Source organism: Aricia agestis, chromosome 2 (assembly GCF_905147365.1).
Source record: "Aricia agestis chromosome 2, ilAriAges1.1, whole genome shotgun sequence".
In the NCBI taxonomy this organism is placed as follows: domain Eukaryota; kingdom Metazoa; phylum Arthropoda; class Insecta; order Lepidoptera; family Lycaenidae; genus Aricia; species Aricia agestis.
In genome coordinates this window covers 22,995,412-23,019,759 of record NC_056407.1, presented here as the reverse complement: position 1 = coordinate 23,019,759, position 24,348 = coordinate 22,995,412, and the positions used below count along the sequence as shown (strand labels likewise).

At 36.0% G+C, this 24,348-nt stretch overlaps 3 protein-coding genes across 7 annotated transcripts; 1 reads left to right on the top strand and 2 right to left on the bottom strand.

The window, feature by feature from the left end:
- Positions 1-1,496: 1,496 nt before the first annotated feature.
- Positions 1,497-3,743, bottom strand: LOC121738176 (transcription initiation factor IIE subunit beta). The gene is made up of 6 exons (XM_042130068.1): positions 3,615-3,743; positions 3,050-3,157; positions 2,743-2,905; positions 2,371-2,480; positions 1,905-2,082; positions 1,497-1,780 (listed from the first exon to the last, which is right to left on the bottom strand). Exons 1-6 carry the CDS (start codon positions 3,674-3,676, stop codon positions 1,520-1,522), a joined length of 882 nt encoding a protein of 293 aa, XP_041986002.1. The 5' UTR covers positions 3,677-3,743; the 3' UTR covers positions 1,497-1,519.
- Positions 3,579-22,460, top strand: LOC121738136 (chitooligosaccharidolytic beta-N-acetylglucosaminidase). Of its 5 annotated transcripts, none has more exons than XM_042130024.1 (16): positions 3,579-3,711; positions 11,403-11,453; positions 12,420-12,556; positions 13,089-13,219; positions 13,626-13,731; positions 14,302-14,465; positions 16,400-16,508; positions 16,715-16,836; positions 17,432-17,566; positions 17,961-18,066; positions 18,315-18,493; positions 18,860-18,958; positions 19,742-19,862; positions 20,315-20,407; positions 20,914-21,061; positions 22,271-22,460. In XM_042130024.1, exons 2-16 carry the CDS (start codon positions 11,410-11,412, stop codon positions 22,353-22,355), a joined length of 1,779 nt encoding a protein of 592 aa, XP_041985958.1. In that variant the 5' UTR covers positions 3,579-3,711; positions 11,403-11,409; the 3' UTR covers positions 22,356-22,460. The 5 variants fall into 5 exon arrangements, with proteins under 5 accessions (XP_041985958.1, XP_041985982.1, XP_041985951.1 ...); XM_042130048.1 differs by lacking the exon at positions 3,579-3,711 and adding an exon at positions 7,464-7,581 and having other exon boundaries at positions 13,626-13,728; positions 14,299-14,465; XM_042130017.1 differs by lacking the exon at positions 3,579-3,711 and adding an exon at positions 7,464-7,581.
- Positions 22,461-22,626: 166 nt separating this feature from the next.
- Positions 22,627-24,027, bottom strand: LOC121739591. Its single transcript, XM_042132083.1, has 2 exons — positions 23,948-24,027; positions 22,627-22,954 (listed from the first exon to the last, which is right to left on the bottom strand). The coding sequence occupies exons 1-2, from the start codon at positions 23,993-23,995 to the stop codon at positions 22,667-22,669; spliced, it is 336 nt and encodes a 111-aa protein (XP_041988017.1). The 5' UTR covers positions 23,996-24,027; the 3' UTR covers positions 22,627-22,666.
- Between the last annotated feature and the right edge of the window lie 321 nt (positions 24,028-24,348).

Sequence of the window (24,348 nt, the reverse complement as noted above, 5' to 3'; positions counted from 1 at the left end):
ATAAATGTTGTCTCAATTTTGATTGAGAAAAATGTTGCCTCGGAGCTTAAAAAATACATAAAATTTGTATGAGACAACATGACTTAATACACTATATATTATATTAGTAAGGATTATAATAATTACTTATTAATAATAGTGAATTACGTACCTTTGAACATAGGGTCACTTTCCCATTCTTTTCTGTATCTTCTCACATATTTTTCTTTTGAAAGTGACATTGTTTGTAACAACAATAGGAAATAATTAATGCACTATATTAAATCACTAATAAGTTTAGCAAATAAAACCACGCCGTTGGCGGGAAAAACCTGTTTGCTTGACCGGACAGGCGCGGGGGTCTCTCGCGGGGTGAGAGGGCGGAAGGCTATTGCCGGAAGGCAACTTCGGGACTAGTCGGCTATCATCGTGCGCAGCATTGTGGTTCTATGTGTGCGTGCGTTTGTTTTAATAGTGTTTAGTGTTGAAAAATAATGTATTAAAAATGAAATATTTATTTGCAATACAGATATTTTATCGAGTTTTTTAAGATTATCGGTCTTATAATTAAAACTCCCGAATCCCCCCAAAACCCCCCAAGCTTAAATTTTTTCCTCCAACAATCCCCCCCAATATTTTTTCCCCCCAATTGTCCCCCCATCACCTAGAAAAACCTCCAAATTTGGGGGGATTCCCCCCAATCTGGCATCACTGCTCAAACAATGAGAAAAGCCAACTGTCAAACGATTCCACAGACATTTTTTTTTAATGGAGCTGGGAGCTGGAAACAAGTCCTTTGCTCCAGAAAAAAAAATACAATACGTCAAATTAAATAAAAAAAAATAATGTCCTTCTTCTTACTGAGCACTATAAATTACAAAACAAAAAAAAAAAAACACTATTTACAATTTTTTACAGTTTTTCCATCGTTGAACATATATATCGGTATAAACATTTGAAGAAATCGTAATTGGATAGTAAATCTTCTGGGCGGCGGGTAATTACACAACTTTAGGTGTAGGATCTACGAAAAGAGTCACAGGTATAGACTGTCAAAAAAGTGAAGAAATTAAAAAGTGGCAGCATCGTAGTGTCATCCCTTTTTTCTTAGATTGATTTGAAAGGGATGACACTACGATATGATACTGCCTTACTTCTAAAATCTGTGATACTGCCACTTTTTAATTTCTTCACTTTTTTGACAGACTATAATAGGTAGGTAGCAGCCTTTTTCCTAGTGGACAGGTATTAACAGCCTGATAAAAAAATCATGTATCAGCTGGGGAAACTGGAAAGTGCGCTCAAAACTATAGGTGTACCAGAATCTGATGGCAAATTTTGATGACAGATTTTCAAAAAATATCCAGAATCAAAATATGTTTTCTTCCTATTACCCCGGTATTGCTAGAGTCAATTTGTTTTCTCACTTTTTGCCATCAGATTCTGGTAGACCTATATTTGCTAATACCCAACAAAGTGTGCACGGGAACAGCCAATAAAGAAATAAAAGTTATGTATCAGTCTTAATTATTATTTAATTTTACTTAACAGTGACACCCTGTTGTGTAAGTGTGTTATCTTCATAAGTTTCCAGTACATGAGCCAAATGTTCATTATCTCTTGGTTTCTTGAATTGTCTTCTCTTTTGAGAAGCCTTTTTTCTCTTTGGAACTACAGGCTTCCTAGGTCCATGGTCTTGCATTGATTTAATACCTTGTTTCTCTAGATATTCCTCAATTTTGGCGTCATCCATCGCATCTACAGCTGTAGCACGCCAGAGCTTAACAAATTCTTCATCAACCTGTAATAAAAAAAACAACTTGTATATTATATAGCTGAACAAACAAACTCCCTCTTTTTTCGAAGCCAATTAAAAACTCATAACCACATCTATATCACAATAAAATTGCATGCTTAAAACATACATCTAGAGTAGCAGTTTTGTCATTGTAGAATAATATTTTCTTCTTGTCGGTTGGCCGTGTGATGTATAGTATTTCCTGTGCCAAGTGTTTCAATGCTCTTTCACAATGTGGTAGAGATTCTTGTACATCCTCCAGAAAAATACCTCCAAGCCCTTTTAAGTCATGTTGCTTTAGTAGCCTGAAATATTCAGATTTCATAATTGGACGCTGTACAGCATTCATGTACTAACCCACAAAAAATTACGTATTGAGTTATGAATGCAGTTATGTTCTTTAGATGATGATAGAACAAGACTGCATTCAAAATTTAACAACAAAAAAATTGTTGGTTAGGACACAAATGCTTAAAACAACCAATTATTTCTGATAATATTGCATAATATTATTATATAAAAAAATGTTAATTTTTAATAAGAATAATAATAATAATATTATATTTTTTATATTAATACTTTGAATGACTAACCTTAACAATGATTTCTTGTCTTTTATTTTGTATACAGGCTTAAATATGAACTTTCCATCAAGAGTGGTCTCAATCTTTGGATTACTTGGTAGTGCTTCTGTCTGAAGCCACTGAAATGAAACATAATTTTAGTTTAGATTAGTTTTAGCTAACTTTTACCATAGTCCATAACATAATTATGTCATATTTGTACAAAAGTCATGAAAAACAAAACATTTATTTTATAGAGATTTAGCAATGAGCATTATGGTGTCATAGCAATGTTTTGTTTTTGATGACTTTTGTACAAATAGTCAAATGTCAATAATGTCAAAAGTACAACAGAAAAAATAAATAAACAATGCAGTCATCTGAAACTGGTGGTTTCCTTACCTGTTTAATTTTGTTTCCAACATCCAGTTGGTTTGTTTCATCCAATATTTCATCAATAGTCAGCGGGTGGTCATCTCCATCTTGATGTCTAGCTCTCATGTGTCGGACGATACGAGCGAGAACACCAAATCTGTATGACGAGCTTCCGGCCATAGTTTTGTAGCTAAAAATTTCATTTAAATGTATTATGCTTTGCTATAATCAGGAATCAATCATTATAATATAGAAAGGTTTGTAACGTCGAATGAAAATTCATACTTAGATAACGATTTTAGAAAAAAATAATAGTGCAACAAACAATACTTACTTTGTAGCATCCAGCTTTGGTCCTGCGCTGACAGAGCTGGATGATGACTTAGACTTCTTCTTTGTATCATCTTTAAATTGTGAATCATCTTTCTTTTTCTTTTCAACACTGTAATATTAAAAAGATGAATTATTAGATACATTGCAATACTTACTTTAAGAGATTTAAACAATTCCTAAGAGAACAATTAATATACCGTCTGTTTATTCAAGTGGGTACCAATATTTTGTATTTTCAAAGTAATAGTATTTTAGTGATTGAGTGGAATACAACTCTTGATAAAATTAAAATGTGGAAAAATGAGTACAGGATCTGAGATGACACCAGAAAGTAGATCATGGATTAGATCTGTGATAAGGTTTCGTCAGAAATCATTTACTATCATGATAAAGAAGATAATGTGGTGGCATAAAAATGTGTTTATTGTACTGAGACAAAAAAAATAATTTTTAACCAACTATTGTAGTCGTATAGTGGGAGTGCGCACGAGAAAGTATTGGGTCAAAGCAAGTAACGGGTTCAGTTGCCGTGGTTATTGCAAACAAATAACAAGTATGGAACTCACCTTGGTGTAGCAAGCGCCTTCTTTCGAAACGCCTCACGTTCCCGCAAAAGTGCAGGATCCATTTTGAAGAGAAATAAATACAAGTACAGTTCCGGGCGTAAGTTTCTTTTATTTTAAAAACATATTTTGTGTAATTTCAAGTTGATAAATCATAAAACAATTTACCAATATTAAATAAATTATTGGCTTTCATAAATTATTTATGTTCATACGTCACAAAGATGACAGCTAACAGCTGTCGCCTGTCATATGTATTATGTCTTTTTTTTATAATATGGCGCTCGGCTTTTTAACCATGGCCAGTGTCAAGTAATAGGCGGGAAAAATTTTTTTCGTGAAAAATTACAAAATTTTAAGTCGTTTTTCGAGATGATCGTCAAGTCGAAAGTCTAGTAAAAGTCTAAAAAAGTAATCAATAAAGTCAACGAGTCAAGTCAGTGGTTTTAGTAAAGTGGTATATTATAATATTGCTTATAGTACTAAGATACTGTTGTTATTACAATCGCTGTAGATCATAGATGTAAGGCTCGTAGTACAAGTGAAAAGCTTCATGTGCTGTCGACTTTACCTACAATTCATATCTACTTTTCTCATTTATAGAGAATGAGAAAAGTATGAATTGTAGTAGGTAAAGTCAACTTGCCCGCCCCTGCGCCATCGGCTGGCGACGCCCTTGGGTAGACCCTTTACTACAACTTTCGATGGAGTTTTGGAGGGAACACAAAATGGCATATTTCTTGAAGTTGTATCACTTGCCCACAGTTGTGCACGACATCGAATATTATTTTAATGGTTAATATTCTACCAACATTACACATTAAAAACCGAAATAACACAATAATACAAAAACACAACGTCACTCTTTCTTATTCCCAGCAAGACTCGTTTATTTCACATAGTGATGGCAATAAGTATAAAAAAGTGGCCAAGTGCGAGTCGCATTCGCGCACAGTACGCTGCCGAACCATTATTACTAAGGCTATAGTGGTTCTTAAGAAATGGAGACAGATGGACGGACAGACAGCGAAGTCTTTATAATAGGGTCCAGTTTTGAACCTAGGGGTACGGAACCCTAAAAAGCATCGTTAAACAAGACCGGCTAAGCCCCAATTTCACCAACGACTGTTAAAGATAACGCTCGAATTAGTATCACGTTACCTTTTTCGCTTTTCTTATGAATGAAAGGGATGACATAAAATTTTAACAAGCTGTTAAGAGGATTCCACACCGCCCTTTTTTCCATACAAACGTTGTCCCCTGTTTCCTCCCTGGATAATGCTAGTAGAGTTATAATTTTTTTCCTGAATATCTACGGCCACTAATACAATGTCCCTATGTTTTCTTTTTTTTTCATAATTTAATTATTAAATAAGATATGAACGTTCAAAAACCCAAAAAAATGGCCAGATTTTTCACTGTGTTCAAACGTCCAGAAAACAGATTTGGCTAGATTATACAAAAAAAAACAAAACATAGGAACACAGCTCAAGCCTTTTTTTAATCTTTAATGAAAAAAGTACTTAAATCGGTTAAGTTTTGGAGAAGGAATCAGGGGACAACGAATCGTTGATTTTCTGGATTTTCTGCAGTTGTCTCTATCGCGTTCTGCGGTATAGGCTTGAGGTAAGGGAGACAGCTATAGATATTACACGTACTTTTTTTTCATTTCTCTAGCCGCTGTTGTATCCTCTTAACACTAACAGACGTTGGTGGAATTGGGGCTAAAGAGCAGACTTACCACCTAATGAAAGGCGATTTCAAGTAGGTAGCAACGTTACAAAATGCAAACCTACGATACCGGAACATTAGAAAAATATAAAATCGAAGTCCAAAACTAAAATACCTACTTACTCTCTCAAACATAATAATTATTACTATAATTACTGCTTTGGGCGTCGCGCGTCGTCGGACTTAAGTCGGAACTTACGCTGGTTTTTAATGAGTGACGAACATGGCCCGAGTCAATAATATTTTGTACTTAATATAATATCGCTTCCTTCTTTTAGCACGCCCTATCCTATTCGTGTCGAAACATAGCTGGTCTCTACTCTCTAAGGATTCGGTGTCCATTACATAGGTTAATTTAAATAAAATAAAATAATTGTTTTGCTTTCGAGAACCTTATTTTCTATTAAAATTACAGACGATTCCTAAAAACGATTGCAATGGTTGCCGAAAGACATTGAGATTTGTAGGAAAAATATATTTAATTTTATTTAAATTAAGTAAGTAAAAATATATCTAACTTTTAAGACCTAAGTGGATGGAAAAAAAATATTAATAGATATTTTATACTTTGTATCTTTTTTATTGTAGGTAGGGTACTCCTTTAAATTATGTCTCTAAACTTGATTTACCAGTAATCACTTATCACTATTCGCTAAACAAAATTTTTAGGGTTCCGTACCTAAAGAGTAAAAACGGGACCTATTACTGAGACTTCGATGTCTGTCTGTCTGTCCGTCTGTCTCCAGGCTGTAACCCAGAACCGCTACCGCTAGACTTTTGAAATTTTCACAGATTGTGTATTTCTGTTGCCGCTATTAATAACAACAAAATATACTAAAAACGCAATAAAATTAATATTTAAGGGGGCTCCCATACAACAAACGTGATTTGTTTTAGGTTTTTTCGCTCGTAATCAATACAACAACATGGTATGGTAAGAATGGTAACAGCTAGGCACTTGAAATTTTCACAATAATATCCTTAATTATATTTGTAATAATTACATAATAAAAAAAATTTAAGTAAATATTTAAGAGGATACACCAGGGGCGAGAGAAATTGAAAATAGGTATTTGAAAATGTATTGCTGTCTCACCAATCTCAAGTCTCCCACCGCAGAGCGCGATAGAGACAACACGACAAAAAGTCTAATAAAAGAACAGAAATTCTTCGATTCGTTGTCCGCTGATTCCTTCTCCAAAACTTAACCGATTTAAGTACTTTTTTCATTAAGAATTAAAGCAAGGCTTGAGCTGTGTCCCTATGTTTTTTTTTTTTTTGTATATTTTAGCCAGTTTTGTTTTCTGGGTGTTTGAACACAGAGGAAAATCTTGCCATTTTTTTGGGTTTTTGGACGTTCTTATCTTTTTTAATAATAAAATTATGAAAAAAAAGAAAACATAGGAACATGCTAATAGTGGCCATAGACATTCAGGAAAAAAATCATAACTCTACCGGCATTATCCAGGGAGGAAACAGGGGACAGCGTTTGTATGGAAAAACGGCGGTGTGGACTCCTCTTAAGAGGGGTTCACATAATATAAGAAACACAATTTTTTTGTCTACTTTCGTCCGACTCGCACTTGGCCGATTTTTTTTAGTTAATTTTTACTTCTACTTGCTGTAAACAACGCTAACAAAAAACCAACCAAATCTATACTAATCTATACTAATATTATAATTGGAAAGAGTTTGTTTGTTTGTTTGTTTGAACGCGCTAATCTCAGGAACTACTGGTCCGGTTTGAAAAATTCTTTCAGTGTTAGATAGCATATTTATTAAGAAAGGCTGTAGGCTATATTTTATCGCGCTAAGACTAATAGGAGCGAAGAAATAGAGGAAAGTGTGGAAAAAACGGGGGAAATTATTTGAAAGGGCTTATTTGAACGTACCGGAGCAATTTTTATGTTATTTGGCACACATGAAGAATAGACCACGTGAAAGGACATAGGTTTTTTTTTTTTGCGGAAAAATGTACGGTTTCCGTGACATTCCTAAATTACGCGGGCGAAGCCGCGCGGAACATCTAGTCAATAATAATATTTTAAATATTTAATGACTAAGTAAATATAATAGGACAATTCTTTATTTCATTTATAGTCCATAGACCATAATAATACCTGTTTCACGAATAACTTGTTTGGAAATTATGTTTGTTTATTTGACGAGTTTTGTCAAAGCCATAATCGCTACATACTCGTCGCAGAGTGGACGTCAAAAGTTAATTATATTATTGAAGGTATGTAAATCACTTTACTTTGCAACCGGCTTCTGAATTTATAATAACTTTAAGATGGATAGGTAGAAATTGTAATACTTAACGTATTTTTGTAAATTGTATGAAAATAGATAATTTTCGTAAGAGAAGGAAATCCATCCTACACAATATTTTAATTTAAAATTTTATTAAACCGTTACTTTATTCAAAGTTAAAACATGGAAAGGTCATGCAAACATAATTATTTTATTAGTATGTAGGTACCTATCCAAGAGTGGAGAATTAAGGTAACTTTCTATTTTTAGGGTTCCGTAGTCAACAAGGAACCCTTATAGTTTCGGTCTGTTCGTCCGTCTGTCTGTCCGTCTGTTCGTCTGTCCGTCCGTCTGTCTGTCCGCGGTTTTGCACAGAGACTATATGTCCTACAAAGCTATAATTTGGCATGAATGCACATATTAATGATGCCGACAAAATGGTACATGAAATCTTTAAAAAATATTTTTTTTATGGTGAGTACCTTCCCTACACATAAGGCGGGGATGAATTTTTTTTCGTGTGGGGTGTTGTTGGATAGGTTTTTTCAAAATATTATGAGTATTCATAGATCTTTTTCCGATTTAGGGATCTCGATCCGTTTGTGAAATATTAAGTTTTAAAGAGGAAAAAAATCGTTAGAGTCCAGTTTCTCCCCCTTCTACCAGCTAAACAGATGCTTCTGGAAATGTGTAAAAATTCACGGTAGTAGGAAATATGCTGAATTTAAAAGGAAAACTATCACGGCGAAGAAGACTTCATATTAAGTTTTTGAGTTATAGTCGATCAACTAAATAATATTATGTATTCGGCGAAGTATAAAGGAACTTTTCGTTCCGATTCCATTGAAATTTTATTGTAACTGTGATGATGTTATTAGTAGACAGTAGTATAAAAGACGTTATAAATGAGTAATGACCATACATACATTATTAAAAACTAGCGGTACTAGTGATACTACGGAACCCTATATTGCGCGTGGCCCGACACGCACTTGGCCGGTTTTTTATTTGCCATAACATAAGAAACACTGTCATGCCTACAAATAAGGAAGAAAATAAGTAAGATAATTATAAATTGGACATTACGTACGTACTTTTTAACACTGAAAAACCTATAACTGACCAAAATATGCAATGTACCGACCACCGACGCGACGACACAATCAATCGATAATGTTAGAAGGTGTATAGACGTATTATAGCGATAAAAATAATTTACAACAAAGGTTAACGTAGAAAATCACTGCCTCAACTCAGTAAGTTGCAAATCTTTTAATCTTGTTTGCAGGCGGCAAACTAGATTTAAAACGATTAGGAATAAAAAATGAGGACGGATTTGGATTATTGGAAGTCGGAGTTTAGTAGGGCAGATGAAGAAGAAAGCGTTGATTTTAGGAACGCCGTAAGGGTAGGTACTTTAATGTGACGAGTCACGACTCACGAGACTCATTAAAGTTAACCCTGATTAAGTTTGAGTTGCTCCTCGTTTTTATGAAAGAAAAGGTACTTATGATATTTTCAACACAAGAGTTTTATCTTAACTCGAAGTTGGTCAAAATATGGAATTCACAGATAAAGTAGCCCACTGGACCAAGGCGCTCTCATACCTATACTTTCTATGAAAATGACCGTCCGTCTTCACTAAAATTACTGGCACAGGCAAAATAACTTATTAAACTGTTTTTACCTTTTACCTTGTCCATGGGTCTGGCACGTCGCTTCTTTGCTAATATGGTAATTTACCTCAACAATTAGTAATATGATCGTTGATCATCTATCACTATTGACTATATTCTTTTAATTGTCTCATAAATGTAGCTTAAAATAATGATTGATATTTTTAAAGCTTTTACTGCCGCACTCAGATTACTTAACTGTAATTAAATGAATAGTTATTTTGACATAAGCCCCATACATGACACAGGTCAACAAAATCGAAAAAAAAATTGTAGCCTGCAAACTAATAGCAGTTTCTATAAGAGTTTTGTGTGCACGATATATGTTTTTATAAAGTTTTATTTCTATCAGCTCAGATTTTTAAGATATTTCATTCCAAAGTTTCAAAAATCTCGCATTTTAGCCCATTTCAGAATCACATTGCAGTTGAAAGTATTCATTTTTATTCGTTTTGTAATATGTATGCCAGAGGGAGACACTTCTTATTGAGAATGTAACTTGTTTCAATGAGTTATGACTAATTTCCCCAATGTTATGACGGTTTTCAAAATGCTTTACCTAGCTCATACTTCGTGGAGTAACAATTTTTGTATGAAAAAAGAAAGTTTAGTTTACAACTCTCTTTTAATAGAAAAATATAATATGCAATTTAAATTGAGATCTAAATAATAGATAATATTGTGTATATTTAAATCTCATGAAAATAAATTATTTCAATAGTTGTAAAGCGATTCTGAAATAGACTAAAATTCGATATTCTTGAAACTTTGGAATGAAATATCTTAAAAACCTGAGCTGATAGAAAGAAAATTTCTTAGAAACATGTGATCGGGGCACAAAGTTCTTACAGAAACAGCTTCTAGTTTTCAGACACCAAAGAACAATGGCCAAATCGTACCAGGTGGGCGGTGGCGTCCCGATATGCCATTAGTAGCAAAAATTCCCTAATATTTTAAGGCATCGAAAATCATTAGAAATGTGTCTATAAATAGCCACAAAAAAAAGATCAATATATTTTAGTTTCGTTATGTTCTGACAGCCGGCGATCATTCGCATTCGTTCTATTATTTGGGTAATACTCTAGGAAAAATTGAAATAATTGGAAACGAGATCGCCGAATATACACTTGTAGGCCACACCGCAGTCGGGAAAAAGGTAGTTCTTAAGTCTAACCTCAAAATAATTGTAAACGTTATTAATTATTATAAAAAATCGTGGCTATTTAGACATAATTCTCAAACGGAATTATGTTGAGAGCATAAGAACAACCAAATCTAACTATAGTTTATTTTGGGACATCAAAAATAAAAGTCGAGTCCAGCTCCTATATAAATTTGGCCATGATTCTTTACTGTTGACCTGTGTTATCTTTCAAACACCTTCAATTGAAGTTTAATCATCATTAAATTATGTCTCTACTCTCTGAGTGCGGCTGGTATTGTTGTTTCCAAAAGCATAATATTATTTTGACTCCTTTCGAGCTTTCAGGTGTTGGTCTTGTGGATATCCAATATCCATGGGCGGCGATTTTTATATTACGTAATTCATTCGAAGGCTTTTCTTCACTTTAGCTTATGTTTCAATATTAATATCATTGGCGTTTGGCCCTTTTGGATTCCCATGATTACAAACGAACAATAAGTAGTCGTGCAATCGACGTTGTCGATCATAATATTATTATAACCGTACGAATAATAGGTATGCTTCTCTACACGTTTGTGATTGCTTGTAGATCATAGAGGAAAATAATACATGCTGTAGATATTAATATTATTGTCCATCATGGCCCATGGATGGGCCAATGCAACGTGCAAAGGCCGACGGAAAGGAGCGGCACTCGGCATTCGGCAGGCATCGCCTGCGTGCGATATAAATTACAAAATGCATACTTATTATTTTTTTACTAAGAAGGTTTAACTACAACTTGACACGACAGAAGATAAAAAATGATTTTAAAAAACGAGAACAAATAATTATATCTTCGGTAATCGAAATCGAATTTGGTTGACGTCCGGTCCTATTGTTTCATAATACCTAATTGTTTCATTGATTTTGGTAGTGTTTAAAAATTTAAATAATCTAAATTGCATGTTGTAATTTATGTAATAATTTATTATTATTTTATTTCAGGTGAAACATGGGGGTTCAGAAAATATTCTTCCTATTTATGGCTGTACATTAGTAAGTATGACAATAATTATTTAGTTTTCGTGATTATGGTAATCACGAAAACCTTCTTCTATGGAAGGATCTATCTTCAATCGAAGGATTCGCACCACTGCCTTTTCAGCCTGTACTTGGTTCCGTAGTCGTACAACGCTCTTGAAGAACTTGTATAGAGGAGGCTCTCTTACATGTAAAGAGTGAAGAGAAGGAGCTGCAGTTGATTTTTGAGGGTTTCAACAGTTACATTTCTATCGCGCGTGTACCTACATCAGCTCTTTTTGCATCAGCCATCATCATTCGCGTGCGCAACCAGGGCAATATATTATAATCAGTGCACTCCCAGTTCCCACATCTATTGGAGCCCTCAATTGGAACCGACACTGTGCTCTATCATCCGTCATCGAATAATTACGGGCATTAATCTATTTTCCAGACATACTAATGGCTTTTAATTAATCAGACCCTTAACTCCTTTGAGATTGATGTGATAATCTGTTGATTGTTCATTGTTTATGGGACTGATAAAATTGTCGTTTACACCGCTTTTGTTGTTATGCAATGTTTAAATTGTTCATACGTTTTAACTGAATCTATGCTATATGGCTTTAAAACTACTGGACTAATATTGATGATTTGATGAAACTAAATGGCACTCGCCACTGATATATTATAATAACAACGCAAAAGGAAATACCGCGATTCGTTGTTTTGCACGTACCAAATTGACATACTCCCTCTTACTTTTTTTACGTAAAATAAGAGAGATTATTATTTATATTAAATTACAGCGTCTTACTTATATAATTCCTTGGTGCACAGTCGTCTATCATGTGAATTGTGATTCATGTGAATTTTGTAATTTGTCAGATAAAGACAAGCATACCATGTAGGTGTACGCTGCATAAATAGGTACAATTGGTAGTAAGGGAGCCTGAAACCACTATTCATGAGAAATGAGAATTATAATTTAACTTTTTTTAGTGTGTTAGCGGACGAGGACACGCCCGTATGGCGGTGGTCGTGCGACGATGGCCGCTGCGTGAAGATCCGCAACGATCCCAAGTTCACGGAACCCGCCCTCTCGCTGGAGTCCTGCAAGATGTTCTGTAACGAGTACGGTGAGTTTATCATCATCATCATCAGTATCAACATCATCATCAGTATCAATATCATCATCATCATCATAATTATCACAGTTATCGTCCTAAGGATACGTAATGAGTATAGTTATCATCTGTAGTATCTTCACAATGACAATTATTATTGTCATCATCATGAAAATCTTGCTACCTTATCGTAGGTACTAGTACTACGATAAGGTAGCAAGATTTTCATACCTAGTTAAGTTACCAAATGCTCTATTGTTCTCAGTAGACTCTATTGATGTGGTTTATTTAGAAACAGCTATTTAAAAACACTATCACCATCACTACAGCACGAGGCGATACACATAGTCTGATTAGTCAATACTTAATATTATGTTTCATTACCATAATATAAGGCTACGTTAACAAATCAAAATTACTAATTAGTAAAGGGTCGTCACCCTTAGCAATTTTTGGATATCTCTGGTTAGTGGCAGTGGCAATGTGTGGTGACAGTGCCACTTTTCGCCTGTTGGTCCCTGTTTTCTAATTACCCGTTTTACAGGTCTGCTCTGGCCCAAGCCAACTGGGTACACGAATCTCGGCACGTATCTGTCCAAAATAAACATGAACACCATCGAGGTGCACTTGGACAAACGCGGCCGAAGCGACGACCTCATGGAGGCAATTCGATTGGTAAGCTAATAACCAACTAAGTTACAACCTCTATAGACAACTTTATGTCAATGACATATTACATATCACATAAGGTTCTATGAGAGAAACTCCGATTTAAAATTCTCAAATTATCCTACGACGCAGAACGAGACGAGAGCGTCGAAAGCCTCATATTAATTAAAAAATATCTTTAGTAGTACCTAAATATATCAGTGACGGTTAAGGCTCGAATCTTCTCAGCCCTAGCCTATATTTAGGTACAGAGTTCGATGACATTTCTTCAATTGTAAGAGGTATCTAAGTGAAAACGATAGGAATCCAAAGCCAGTGGTATATATCTACCAATACCACAACCTAGTCCCAAAATTATTATTATCATTATGAGTATTAAGGAAGAAAACTCAAATTTGATTAAATCTTTCAGAGATGGAAGAAGTTGGTGACCCAGGCAGTTCCCAAATTCGTGATCCCGAAAGCGAGCGGAAAGTCCATGGATGTTTATTTACTTAACCAAAACCCCGATTTAATAAGTAAATATAACTTAAATTATTATTATCAGTATGACTATTATAGTGGATAAATGCAAAATAATATTATGTATTTTCCTGTTATAAGAAATATCAGTTTGGATAGTAAATGGTTAAAAGTGGTAAACATTATAATATTTGAGGTATTCAACATATAAACCAGCATTGGCATTAATAATGTGACATCTTCTTAATTTGTTATTTATGCTTATATACTTATTCTTTTACATATTGATAGATTGCTATGTGTAATAATTAATTATCCCAACTTCTCAATAGCTTTGTCCACACTGTGCCTTTTTCTGTTCGTCAAGGGCATGCGTTATAGCACAGTTAACAGCGAAAGTGAGGCATGCCCGCGACGCATGCCCTCAGACCGTATCCAAAACTTCAAAAATGACATTATTGGCGTTGCGTTCCTTGACGCATTCAATGATTGAATGCGCCAATATGAAAGTTGATGACGAAAATTGAAGATGAAAGTGCACAGTGTGGACATAGCTATTCACCTTCACTCGTATTGCTGTTATGTTTCTTTCTCATTCTCTATCTACCTTTCTCTTTCTCCCCCAGAGTTCTCCCTGGACATGGACGAGGGTTACATCCTGAACATATCACCGGCTGCCAACGAGAAGGTGAACGCTACCATCATCGGTTCCAACTTTTTCGGTGTACGCAACGGCTTGGAAACTCTGTCCCAGTTGATCATCTATGACGATATTAGGAACAACGTTTTGGTAAGTGAAAAATTGTGGCCATCTCTAATGCCTGGTTTGTGAGGCTTTTTGACAGGAATTTATATGTCCAGTTACTGGACATATAAATTCCTGTCAAGTTGGTTAAACGTTGGCCAAACAATAGCGTACAAGTTATCTCTCATAGTTTTTGAATTTGTGAAAGACGTTGAGTTACAGCAAATTTGAAAACTTCAGAATCGTCGGCGAGTGAGTCTGATGATGTTATCTACAAGATAGTTAAGAAGTTACTGGTTTAAATTGAACGCATCAATTCTCGAATAAAAAAATCTAGACCTAAATTGGTTCATCCGTTTGGAAGCTACGGGTGCCATAGACAAAGGCACAGACTTAGAGACAGACACGTCAAAATGTATAAAACCCTGAATTTTCGATAGTTTCTCTCTCCGTCCGTCTGTCCGTCCGTCTCTACCGTCTCATCTCTATAATAGACCACCTCTTTATAGCTCTTCCATTATTCTCCACGATCACATTAAATCCAATTAATATACATATGACAATGGTCGAATAAGGTAAGGACATACTTAGCAAGGTGACAAAGGAGTCGTAAACAACATCCTCACCAAACAACAAGAACCAGTCTGGATACATTGTTAGATAAAAGGTTTGTTGAAAAATAGCCACTAAAGTCTAAACCTGCAAAACCTGCATCAACATAAACAGATATTAAGCTTATTAATAGAAGAAAAATAATAAATCAAGCTGCATCCAGTATTATTACATAAATGGAAATGGTGAATATTTTTTTGCCATACACCGACCTACACAATGTCGTGACATTTAGCCGGTGTTAACGTCCCTGATACCGGTTTTGGGATCAACGACTTGTGTTTGCATACATTACATTATCTATTCAGGACGAATTCACTAATATTTGGGTTCAATCATGGAATTAATATGTACTACGGTACGTAGTACATATTAATTCCATGGGTTCAATAGACAAAAATATTGCAAACGAACAAACAAAGTCGCATTGTTCTTAAAGCAATGCTTGAAAAATATCTGTCGATTATAATCTGATCCAAGGTTTTGCATTGGCTATTAGACGATTTCACTAATGTTCTCTCTATAAAAACTATAGTAACATTATATCTAAGCATATAACATACACATAACATTCTATCTAAACATATAGCATTCTATCTAAACACATAACATATCTAAACATTCTATCTATAAAAACATTCGAATTTTAAATGTAAATAAAATACTTACTTAGTTTTAGTTTTATGACTAGAGGTAAAAACGTAGTCGTAGTTTTTAGTTGTTTTGGCGGAGTCCTGAGGACTTTTCGACGAAACCCTGGTTTCTGCTTAACCCACGTTATAAAACACGAATCCGACGATAGTCAAAGTCGATCTTTATTTAGAAAGGACGCGAGGTCAAAATTGAGTAATAAATGAAATAAGTAAGTAAGGATAATGTTAAGTAAATGTTTATCGATTTTCCTGTCCTTGATACCAGTTTGAGTCTTAATGTCCTATAACCTATTGTCCCTTGAGACATACAGGTTGAAACGTAACACGCACTTTTTATTTTAATGCAATATTTAGGCTTGTTGTCTGGGTTTAAAAAGTTACAGAAATGTTAAGTACCTAATAACTAATAACTGATGTAAAAAATTCTAAATTAAAAGTACTTATTTAATATTTCATATTCTCTCAAACACCTGAGTGGGTTGCAAAGTCGTCATTATCATAACATTAATCTGTAATTAAATAATAATAATTATGAGAGAAACTATTTTATCCTTAAATGGAATTAAAAGCTTATTCAATATTAGGTACAAATACCATTAAAGCCGTTATAAAAATGGTTTTGCTTAGCTTTCCTTTAATACACTAGAAATTATATATTTTCCTTTTAAATAACATTTATAATAATATCTATGTTTTGTGTTTAAATATTTTCAGATCCCAAGAGATGTTACCATCAAGGACAAGCCCGTGTACCCATACAGAGGAGTTCTTCTGGACACTTCTAGAAACTACTTCTCCATCGAGTCTATCAAGACTACCATAGGTTTGTCATTCTGCCTATACCTTGTAGATTTCAATTGTAACTGTATTTACGAGTATGTAGCTATACCAAATGCTTCTACATATTTCTATATTACTCGACTCTTAACATCGTATCGTGAAGTATCGTGAATGGCCTCCACTAATCGCTACTTATGTTTTGTTAGTACTCACTACTCACTACTAAAACAAAAAATCTATTATTTTCAGAGGCAATGGCAATGGTGAAGCTGAACACATTCCACTGGCACATCACAGACAGCCAGAGCTTCCCGTTCGTGTCCAAGAAGCGACCGAACCTTACGAAACTTGGAGCGTACAGTCCTGCTAAGGTGAACTATAGGTCTACCAAGATCTGATGGCAAATTTGGATGGCAGATTTTCAAAAAATATCCTTGATCATTGGATAAATTTTTATATTTGCTTGTTTCACAGACAGAATTAGCAGCTATAAGGAAAAAACAGGATCAAAATGCTTTATTCCAATTAGTTACCTCGGTAGTGCTAGAGTCCATTTCTTTTCTCACTTTTTGCCATCAGATTCTGGTATACCTATACAAATAAATATTTTTATTATGTTAGATGGTCGTGGTTGGCCACCATAAATAATTAAGTACAGATGTACATAGAAGCAGGGCCGGTTTTAGCACTAGCAGCGACCTGGGCGAGATTTCTTCGCCGCCCAGAATGCTGATAGTGCTGAAAAAATTGGGCCCCCCTTTTGTTTGCCTAGTATGAGTAGTTAACACTTTTAGAACGTTTACATGGTGCCTACCACCGGTTCGGGAACTAACCCGGCGAGAAGAACCGGCGTAAGGAACTCGCAGAAGTAAAAGTTTTCTTTGGTACAAAGTGCCTTGTCAACTTCTGCGTTCTATCTCTAATCTTCAGTATCTGGTGTCAGTACAACTAAGCACGTCTTCACAGGTATACACGAAGGAGATGATAGGTGAGGTGGTTAAGTTCGGTCTGGAGCGCGGCGTGCGCGTGCTGCCGGAGTTCGACGCGCCCGCACACGTCGGCGAGGGCTGGCAGGACACCGGACTCACTGTGTGCTTCAAGGTAGCGTGTTCAGAAAGTATAGCAAAACTTAGGTTTATTATATTATAATATAGGATACAGGAAAGTCACTAAGTATATAAGATCTCCCTAAAAGCAGCTGTAGAAAGCTGGAGTCCGGAGAATCAGAAAGACATCTTAAGGCTGTTTCTCCTACGGCGCTGAGCTAAGCTGCTGCTGCTGAGAAATTTATACATAGTGTATCACTGTTTTGAGTCGGGTCAGACTGACTGCAGCTGAATATCTTAAACGAACCTGCATTCAGATCCTCTTAACATTGAAACATTGACACTTGTATGGACTGTAACAATAGTCTTCCAAAAGGTAATTCAAAAACCCTATAAAACCATAACAGGGGTTACGTGTACCGATTATAGTGGACTAAAATTACTTTCAGGCTGAACCTTGGGCGAAGTATTGCGTGGAGCCTCCTTGCGGTCAGCTGAACCCCATCAAAGAAGAACTCTATGACTATCTGAAAGACATTTACGCAGATATGGAAGGTAAGGTTATGCTTATGTTATCATGCTCTATTCATCAATCAACTGAAAAGCCTAAGCCCAATACCCTTAAAGCGGACCAAACAGTGCGCAAAACTCAACCGCGCCATCGAAGTTTCGGTTGTCGACTTGTCGCTACGTACATCACTTCTGAAAAGACTACAAAGGGCTTACAGCAGCACTCTCTGTAGGTACAAAATTATGTTAGCTGAAGTTCTTCGGTATCCCTTAACCAACTCTCCACTCCCCAGATGCGTTCCAATCCCCTGACATGTTCCACATGGGTGGCGACGAGGTTAGCGAGCGCTGCTGGAACAGCTCGGAGGAGATCCAGCACTTCATGATCCAGAACCGCTGGGACCTGCAGAAACCTAGCTTCCTGAAGCTCTGGAACTATTTCCAGACTAAGGCCCAGGAGAGAGTGTATCAGGTATGACGAGATTTTAACGCGGTTGAAGCCAATGTGTATCTATTCTCTATATAAAATGCTTCAAGATGTATCAAGAAAGCTAGCAAACTAACTTTTGTCGAAGAGTTTTGTCATTTTCTAGACGCTTATAATTTGAGTTCGGAATTCGAATAACATCAAATATACATTTATCAAGATAGAGCTTGTTGCTATAGCACCTGCAGCGTGTTCTATAAGATAATGAAATTGCTAAATTCTTATGATATTCTGATTTATCGATGTCATTTTTATTCTTTTTTTCGTACATAGTATATTTTCTTGTTTAGGCAAGAATTTTTGTGTGATAAATTGATAATTATAATTAATCAGTATCATATTTTTTTCAAGGCATTCGGTAAAAAAGTGCCGATAATTCTGTGGACGAGCACGCTGACGGAGCTAAGCCACGTAGAGCAGTACCTCAACAAGGACGATTACATCATACAGGTTAGTGACACCAACTTCGACACTCATCAAGTCAGTGGCGGCCCTAGGGGGTGGCGAAAGGGGCAATCGCCCGGGGCCACGCAAGGTGTTTTTTTGGAAGACAAAGGGTCTCGCAAAGACCTGTCGCCCGGGGTCTCGCAAGTCGCAATGTTTAGGACCGCCACTGCATCAAATCATCAACCACAAATCACAATATGGACATATCAAAAAAGTCTAGGAATACTAATACTAAACGATCTTATAACTCTGAAATTCCAAGAGTCTAAACCGATGTTGGTGCATGCAATATTTCTGCACTTATAAGTTATAACCAAGTTATAACTAAATAAGTGTAGTACTAAACTTCGACTGCGATTTGTTCTATTAATATTATGTTACCGTTTATTTTTCTTGGGGTTTCGTCCGCCTGTTTACAAATAAACCTTTAAAATGGCATCTATCTATGATTGCGGCAGTAATAATGAATATGCCCCTCGATCGTCATCCCGCCGTATTTGTCCAACATGGACCAACGTAGAGAGACCGTTCATCATTAAAAAGCACTTCCCTTCCCGCTTCCCTACCTTCATAGTAAAGCTGCGTTTCCACCAAAAATGTGTTGGCTGTTGCGACGAATATGTTTTTAAGATATCAATAGCATCGCCGCGCTGAGCGATGTCACGGCAAGCTCACGTCAATGAAGCGATTCTATTGGTTCTCAAAAACACATTCCTCGCAACACATCTCTGGTGGAAACGCAAGTCGCAACCTAAGCCCTTACCTCAACGACTCCCTTACCTCCAGGTGTGGACGACGGGCGCAGATCCGACCATCCGCGGTCTGCTGGAGAAGGGCTACCGGCTAATCATGTCCAACTACGACGCGTTGTACTTCGACTGCGGATATGGTGCTTGGGTCGGCAGTGGTAAGTAGCCTTATTAGGTTTATTAAAAAAAAACGCCATTTTAGCTCGGTGCCCTGTATAATTGATGGCTAGTTTTGTCACCTTATCTTACCTTGTTGTGGCCAGCATATGCTACTGCGTGTCTAGATTCGGCTGCTACAACGACCGTATAGTTGAGCCCACGAGTGGCCACGAGTTAGGCTAAATAGATGCAAAATAGTAAGTTGAGTCCGCAATCATGATCATCAATTGGCATAATTTCTGTCCCTATTTAAGTAATATAAGATAAATGAAGGATTGCAAGTGCTATTTGAACGAGTTAATTGTCATTTCTGCTAATATAGGACCTATCTTATTGTACTAAATACCGGAACAAATGTATTTCTGCTGATTCTTGACTTTGCGATTTAAAAGGGATAGCTTAAACATTTCCATCTGTGACCAATAAGACCACAACCGTGGTATGTTTTCAGGCAACAACTGGTGCTCGCCCTACATCGGCTGGCAGAAGGTGTACGAGAACAGTCCGAAGTTGATGTCCCTGGAGTATTCGGACCAAGTTTTGGGTATGTTTGTCTCCCATTTAAAATACTATGTAACAACAGTCGTGATGAGACATACCAATCTTTATCTAATATAAACTTGGTCGCGTGATAACATAAAGTTTCAATGTCATAGTAATTCACTAATTCGCTGACAGACATTCTAATAATAATAATTAATTAGTCTATATTGCTTTTGGCCGACCCAAGAAAAGGTGGCGCGACGAACTAGATGCGTTTGATAAAGAGTGGCCAACAACTTCACAGGATCGTGAACTTTGGAAAGAGAGAGGGGAGGCCTTTGCCCAGCAGTGGGACACTGTAGGCTGATAATAATAATAATAATATTGCTTTTACAATATTAACTATTATTAGCTACTGTCATACATCGCCTTGCTCTTAAAACTATTTAGACTCTTGAGATCACCTTACAAATTTTCTAGAGTACCTATAAGCACAAGCAGCCTGAAAGGGCTTATCACGTGATTGTGGGAAGGAGGGATTATGAATTCTTTGCCCTTTTTTTTCAGGTGGTGAAGCCACTCTGTGGTCTGAGCAAGCGGACTCGGCGACGCTGGACGGCCGTCTGTGGCCACGCGCCGCCGCGCTCGCCGAGCGGCTGTGGGCCGAGCCCCTCTCCAGCTGGCGGGAGGCCGAGAGGAGAATACTCCATATGAGGTAAGGCAAACAGTGGAGTAGACCGCGTAGCCAGCCCAAGGCACAGTGGCGTAATTATAAGGCAGCAGGGCTGGCGAAATGCCCCAGGCCCCTGACCCAAAAGGGCCCCGGCCCAAGAGGCCGAGAGGTCAGATTTCTTTATACATTGTTTTATTATTAACGTGATGATATTTACTGATAAGGCCCTATCAATTTGCCACGGGCCCCGGATGTTATAGTTACGCCACTGCCAGGGCGGCACCTAGATGACATATTTCATTGCCCAATATTACGCATTGTGCAATATTATTGACGGTTTAGGGTTAATATTGGACAGTTTGAGCAATGTTTTATTTTTATTTCACTATGTATATTAGGTATTGTATGATTATTAGATATAGACTATAGTAGGATTACGGGCCGCCTTAGGCTGCATTTCCGGACTTTTCACCATAGATGCCTTGCGAGGAGTATTCCTCGCACGTCGCAAGTCATCTCTCTATCAATCCATTAAATTTCTGTGCTTGGCGATGTTAGACATAATATGAAGCCATTTTATTGGGTCTCAAAAACACATTCCTCGCAAAGCAGCTCGGTTAGAAACGACCCCCAGTCATAAAGAAGTTGTTGACTTTAAGGGGATTAAGTAATGGCATGATTTAAATAATATTGAGCCTGTTGAAACTAAAAAATATCCTTTAGCCTGAAGTTAATTTAACAATGAAACATACCAACTTTATTGCGTCCATCAAAATAGAGTTGGTTGGCAAATTTGATGTAAAGTTTTGTGACTATTCGTGTAGCTTTGGCATAAGAAGATGCTAAGCAATAATTTAGTGTTGATAAAAATATCATTAGCAATAATAATTAATTGTTAAATGCCCATTAGCAATAATTAAATTATTCGTACTTGCTAAAAAATACGATTGCTAATATTATCGTGCGCAGCAATAGTCTGCGGTCATGAAAAAAATTCATGTCCGCGCTGTTTCCGCGGCTTGTTAATGAATTGCTATTTTTCACTCGATGCGAAATAATACTCGACGCGAGTAGTGCGATGCGAACCGATAATTCACGATGCCATGTTTTTAGCAAATAGCAAAGCAATAATACGTAGCATGCTGTTACATCAAAATTAGCACGTCAATGAAATTAATATAAAATAGCATTAATTTCCATTACCTACTACTAAGCAAATAATTTTATTATCTTTTTTTCCCTTTTTTCCAGGGAGCGTCTCGTCCGTGCCGGCATCCAGACGGAGTCTCTGGAGCCCGAGTGGTGCTACCAGAATGAGGGCTACTGCTACGCCTAGAGCCCCAATAAGTTAGTTAGGTTTATACCAACTATACCACTCTCCGTCCTTTTCACTCAAGTGTCTTATTTCATATCTCGTAATTAAATATTTTGTCTTCGAAAAGTTTTTTCTTTCTTACTTTTTAGCTAAGTTTTTTTTCCAAAGGCAGGTTATTAGAGGTTATAGAGGCTAAGAACTATTACCTATTGGAATTATAGTCTAAGTAGGTAGGAATTGCTTTTTTTTAAATTCTAGACTACTTTTAAAAGACAATAAAAAGGCAAAGTAATAAAACTTACACATTTATTCAACAATAACCATTAAAATACTTAATAAATTAACGGCAGCTCCTCAATGATCCCAATCTCGCTTCGACCGCACCTATACAGTACGGAGCCTTGTCCAAGACTAGGGAGGATTCCGTCCACTTCTACTGCACCCACGAAAGGTAGTCTTCCATTCACTAGGACTCCTCCGCTGATGATGAGTGGCGCATCGGTCTCCACGCAGAAAGTGGGTGGTGGGAGATCTATGATTCTTCTTTGATAATCTAGATTTATAGAAGGAACCATTGGGACATCTATGTAGGCCGGTCTGAGGCATTGGGCTTGAATGTTCTAGAAAAGGAGAAAACGAATGAGGCATTATGTGAGGTATTAAAGGTAAGACAGTATATATATAGTCTGTAAGTGCTGATAGAATCATAATTGTGGCCAAGACAGAATGCGATGCGTGACCCATCCTACTTTACATCGCACGTAACTATTAGTGCACGAGATTTTCCCATTAAAAAACCAATACACACACACACAACAACACACAGATTATTCTTTATGTTGTGTGTTGGATTTTTTATTTAATTTATTCAATAATTCATTCATTAACTTAACTCCAAGTTTTAGTATTGAAGAGACGTATTTTCTTGTAGTTGAATCAAATATGAGATGTTACGATATACAACAATTATATTTAACTAAGTAAGTAAGTATTTATCTACGAATAATAAATTTTATTATTCGTAGGTATTTATCAATAAAGTTGATCTAATTATCATCGTCAATACCAACATATTACCTAAATATATTACTGTGTTACTGGTAACAAATGCATTACAATAGATAAGGCACGAACAATACACGTAAAATGTACATATTATACAGTACGTAGTTCCGAACTCTACTTATTATAGCTTATTATAGTAACATTACTATGAAGGGTAGAACTATTGTTTAATTAATTTTCTTTATAAACTACGTCTACAGCTAAACTAACACATTGATCCCGTGTGTGTAAGTAACACACACGGGATCAATGTGTTAGTTTAATATATTATTTTTACCCTAAATTATATTATGTGACGTTTTAATTGCCTAATGCTTCTTGAACTCTACGTCGCTTATAATACATGCTAATACTTGAATGCTTCTAAACACAACAAAATCTAATATAATAACAATAGGAGGTAATTAGTAGGTATTATGAAATTAAGTAGAATCAAAAATTATCCATAAATAATACTAGTAATAGAAAATATAGAGCAAAACTCTACAAATTCGAATGTTTAACTCAGCGTAAATTTTTTAACATCATTTATAGATAATAACACTTACCTTGATAAAACAGAGGGTGGATACCAAAACAAATATCTTCATATCCATGTTTGGAGACAACTTATGTTTAACAAAAATATTAACCTACAGTTTATATATTGAGATGTTACTCAATATTATATTGTTACAATCTGTGTTACTAAAATTTTGTAATGTAATGATTATTGCACTACATGATATAGATAATGCTTAATATCTACCCTTACTTAGTAGTCTTAGTACGAGTATGTATATTAAGTATATTAAGTTTTTTTAAGATCTGCACCGAAATAGAACCTATAAAATCGTTTTCAATATAATTTTTACCTTAACTTTTTGTTGTTGGCCTAATTTTTTATTCTTTAATGATTTGGCAATAAAAGTGTATTTATGTACCATCGAGGAAATTGATTCCTAGGCCA

Coding starts and splice junctions, on each gene's coding strand:
- LOC121738176 (XM_042130068.1), bottom strand. CDS start 3,676: ATGGATCCTGCACTTTTGCGGGAACGTGAGGCGTTTCGAAAGAAGGCG. Junction 2,906..3,049: donor CCAAAGCTGGATGCTACAAA/GTAAGTATTGTT, acceptor TGAAATTTTTAG/CTACAAAACTATGGCCGGAA. Junction 1,781..1,904: donor ACAAAACTGCTACTCTAGAT/GTATGTTTTAAG, acceptor TTTTTATTACAG/GTTGATGAAGAATTTGTTAA.
- LOC121738136 (XM_042130024.1), top strand. CDS start 11,410: ATGGGGGTTCAGAAAATATTCTTCCTATTTATGGCTGTACATTA. Junction 13,220..13,625: donor TCATGGAGGCAATTCGATTG/GTAAGCTAATAA, acceptor TAAATCTTTCAG/AGATGGAAGAAGTTGGTGAC. Junction 21,062..22,270: donor AGGAGAATACTCCATATGAG/GTAAGGCAAACA, acceptor CCTTTTTTCCAG/GGAGCGTCTCGTCCGTGCCG.
- LOC121739591 (XM_042132083.1), bottom strand. CDS start 23,995: ATGGATATGAAGATATTTGTTTTGGTATCCACCCTCTGTTTTATCAAG. Junction 22,955..23,947: donor CCACCCTCTGTTTTATCAAG/GTAAGTGTTATT, acceptor CTCCTTTTCTAG/AACATTCAAGCCCAATGCCT.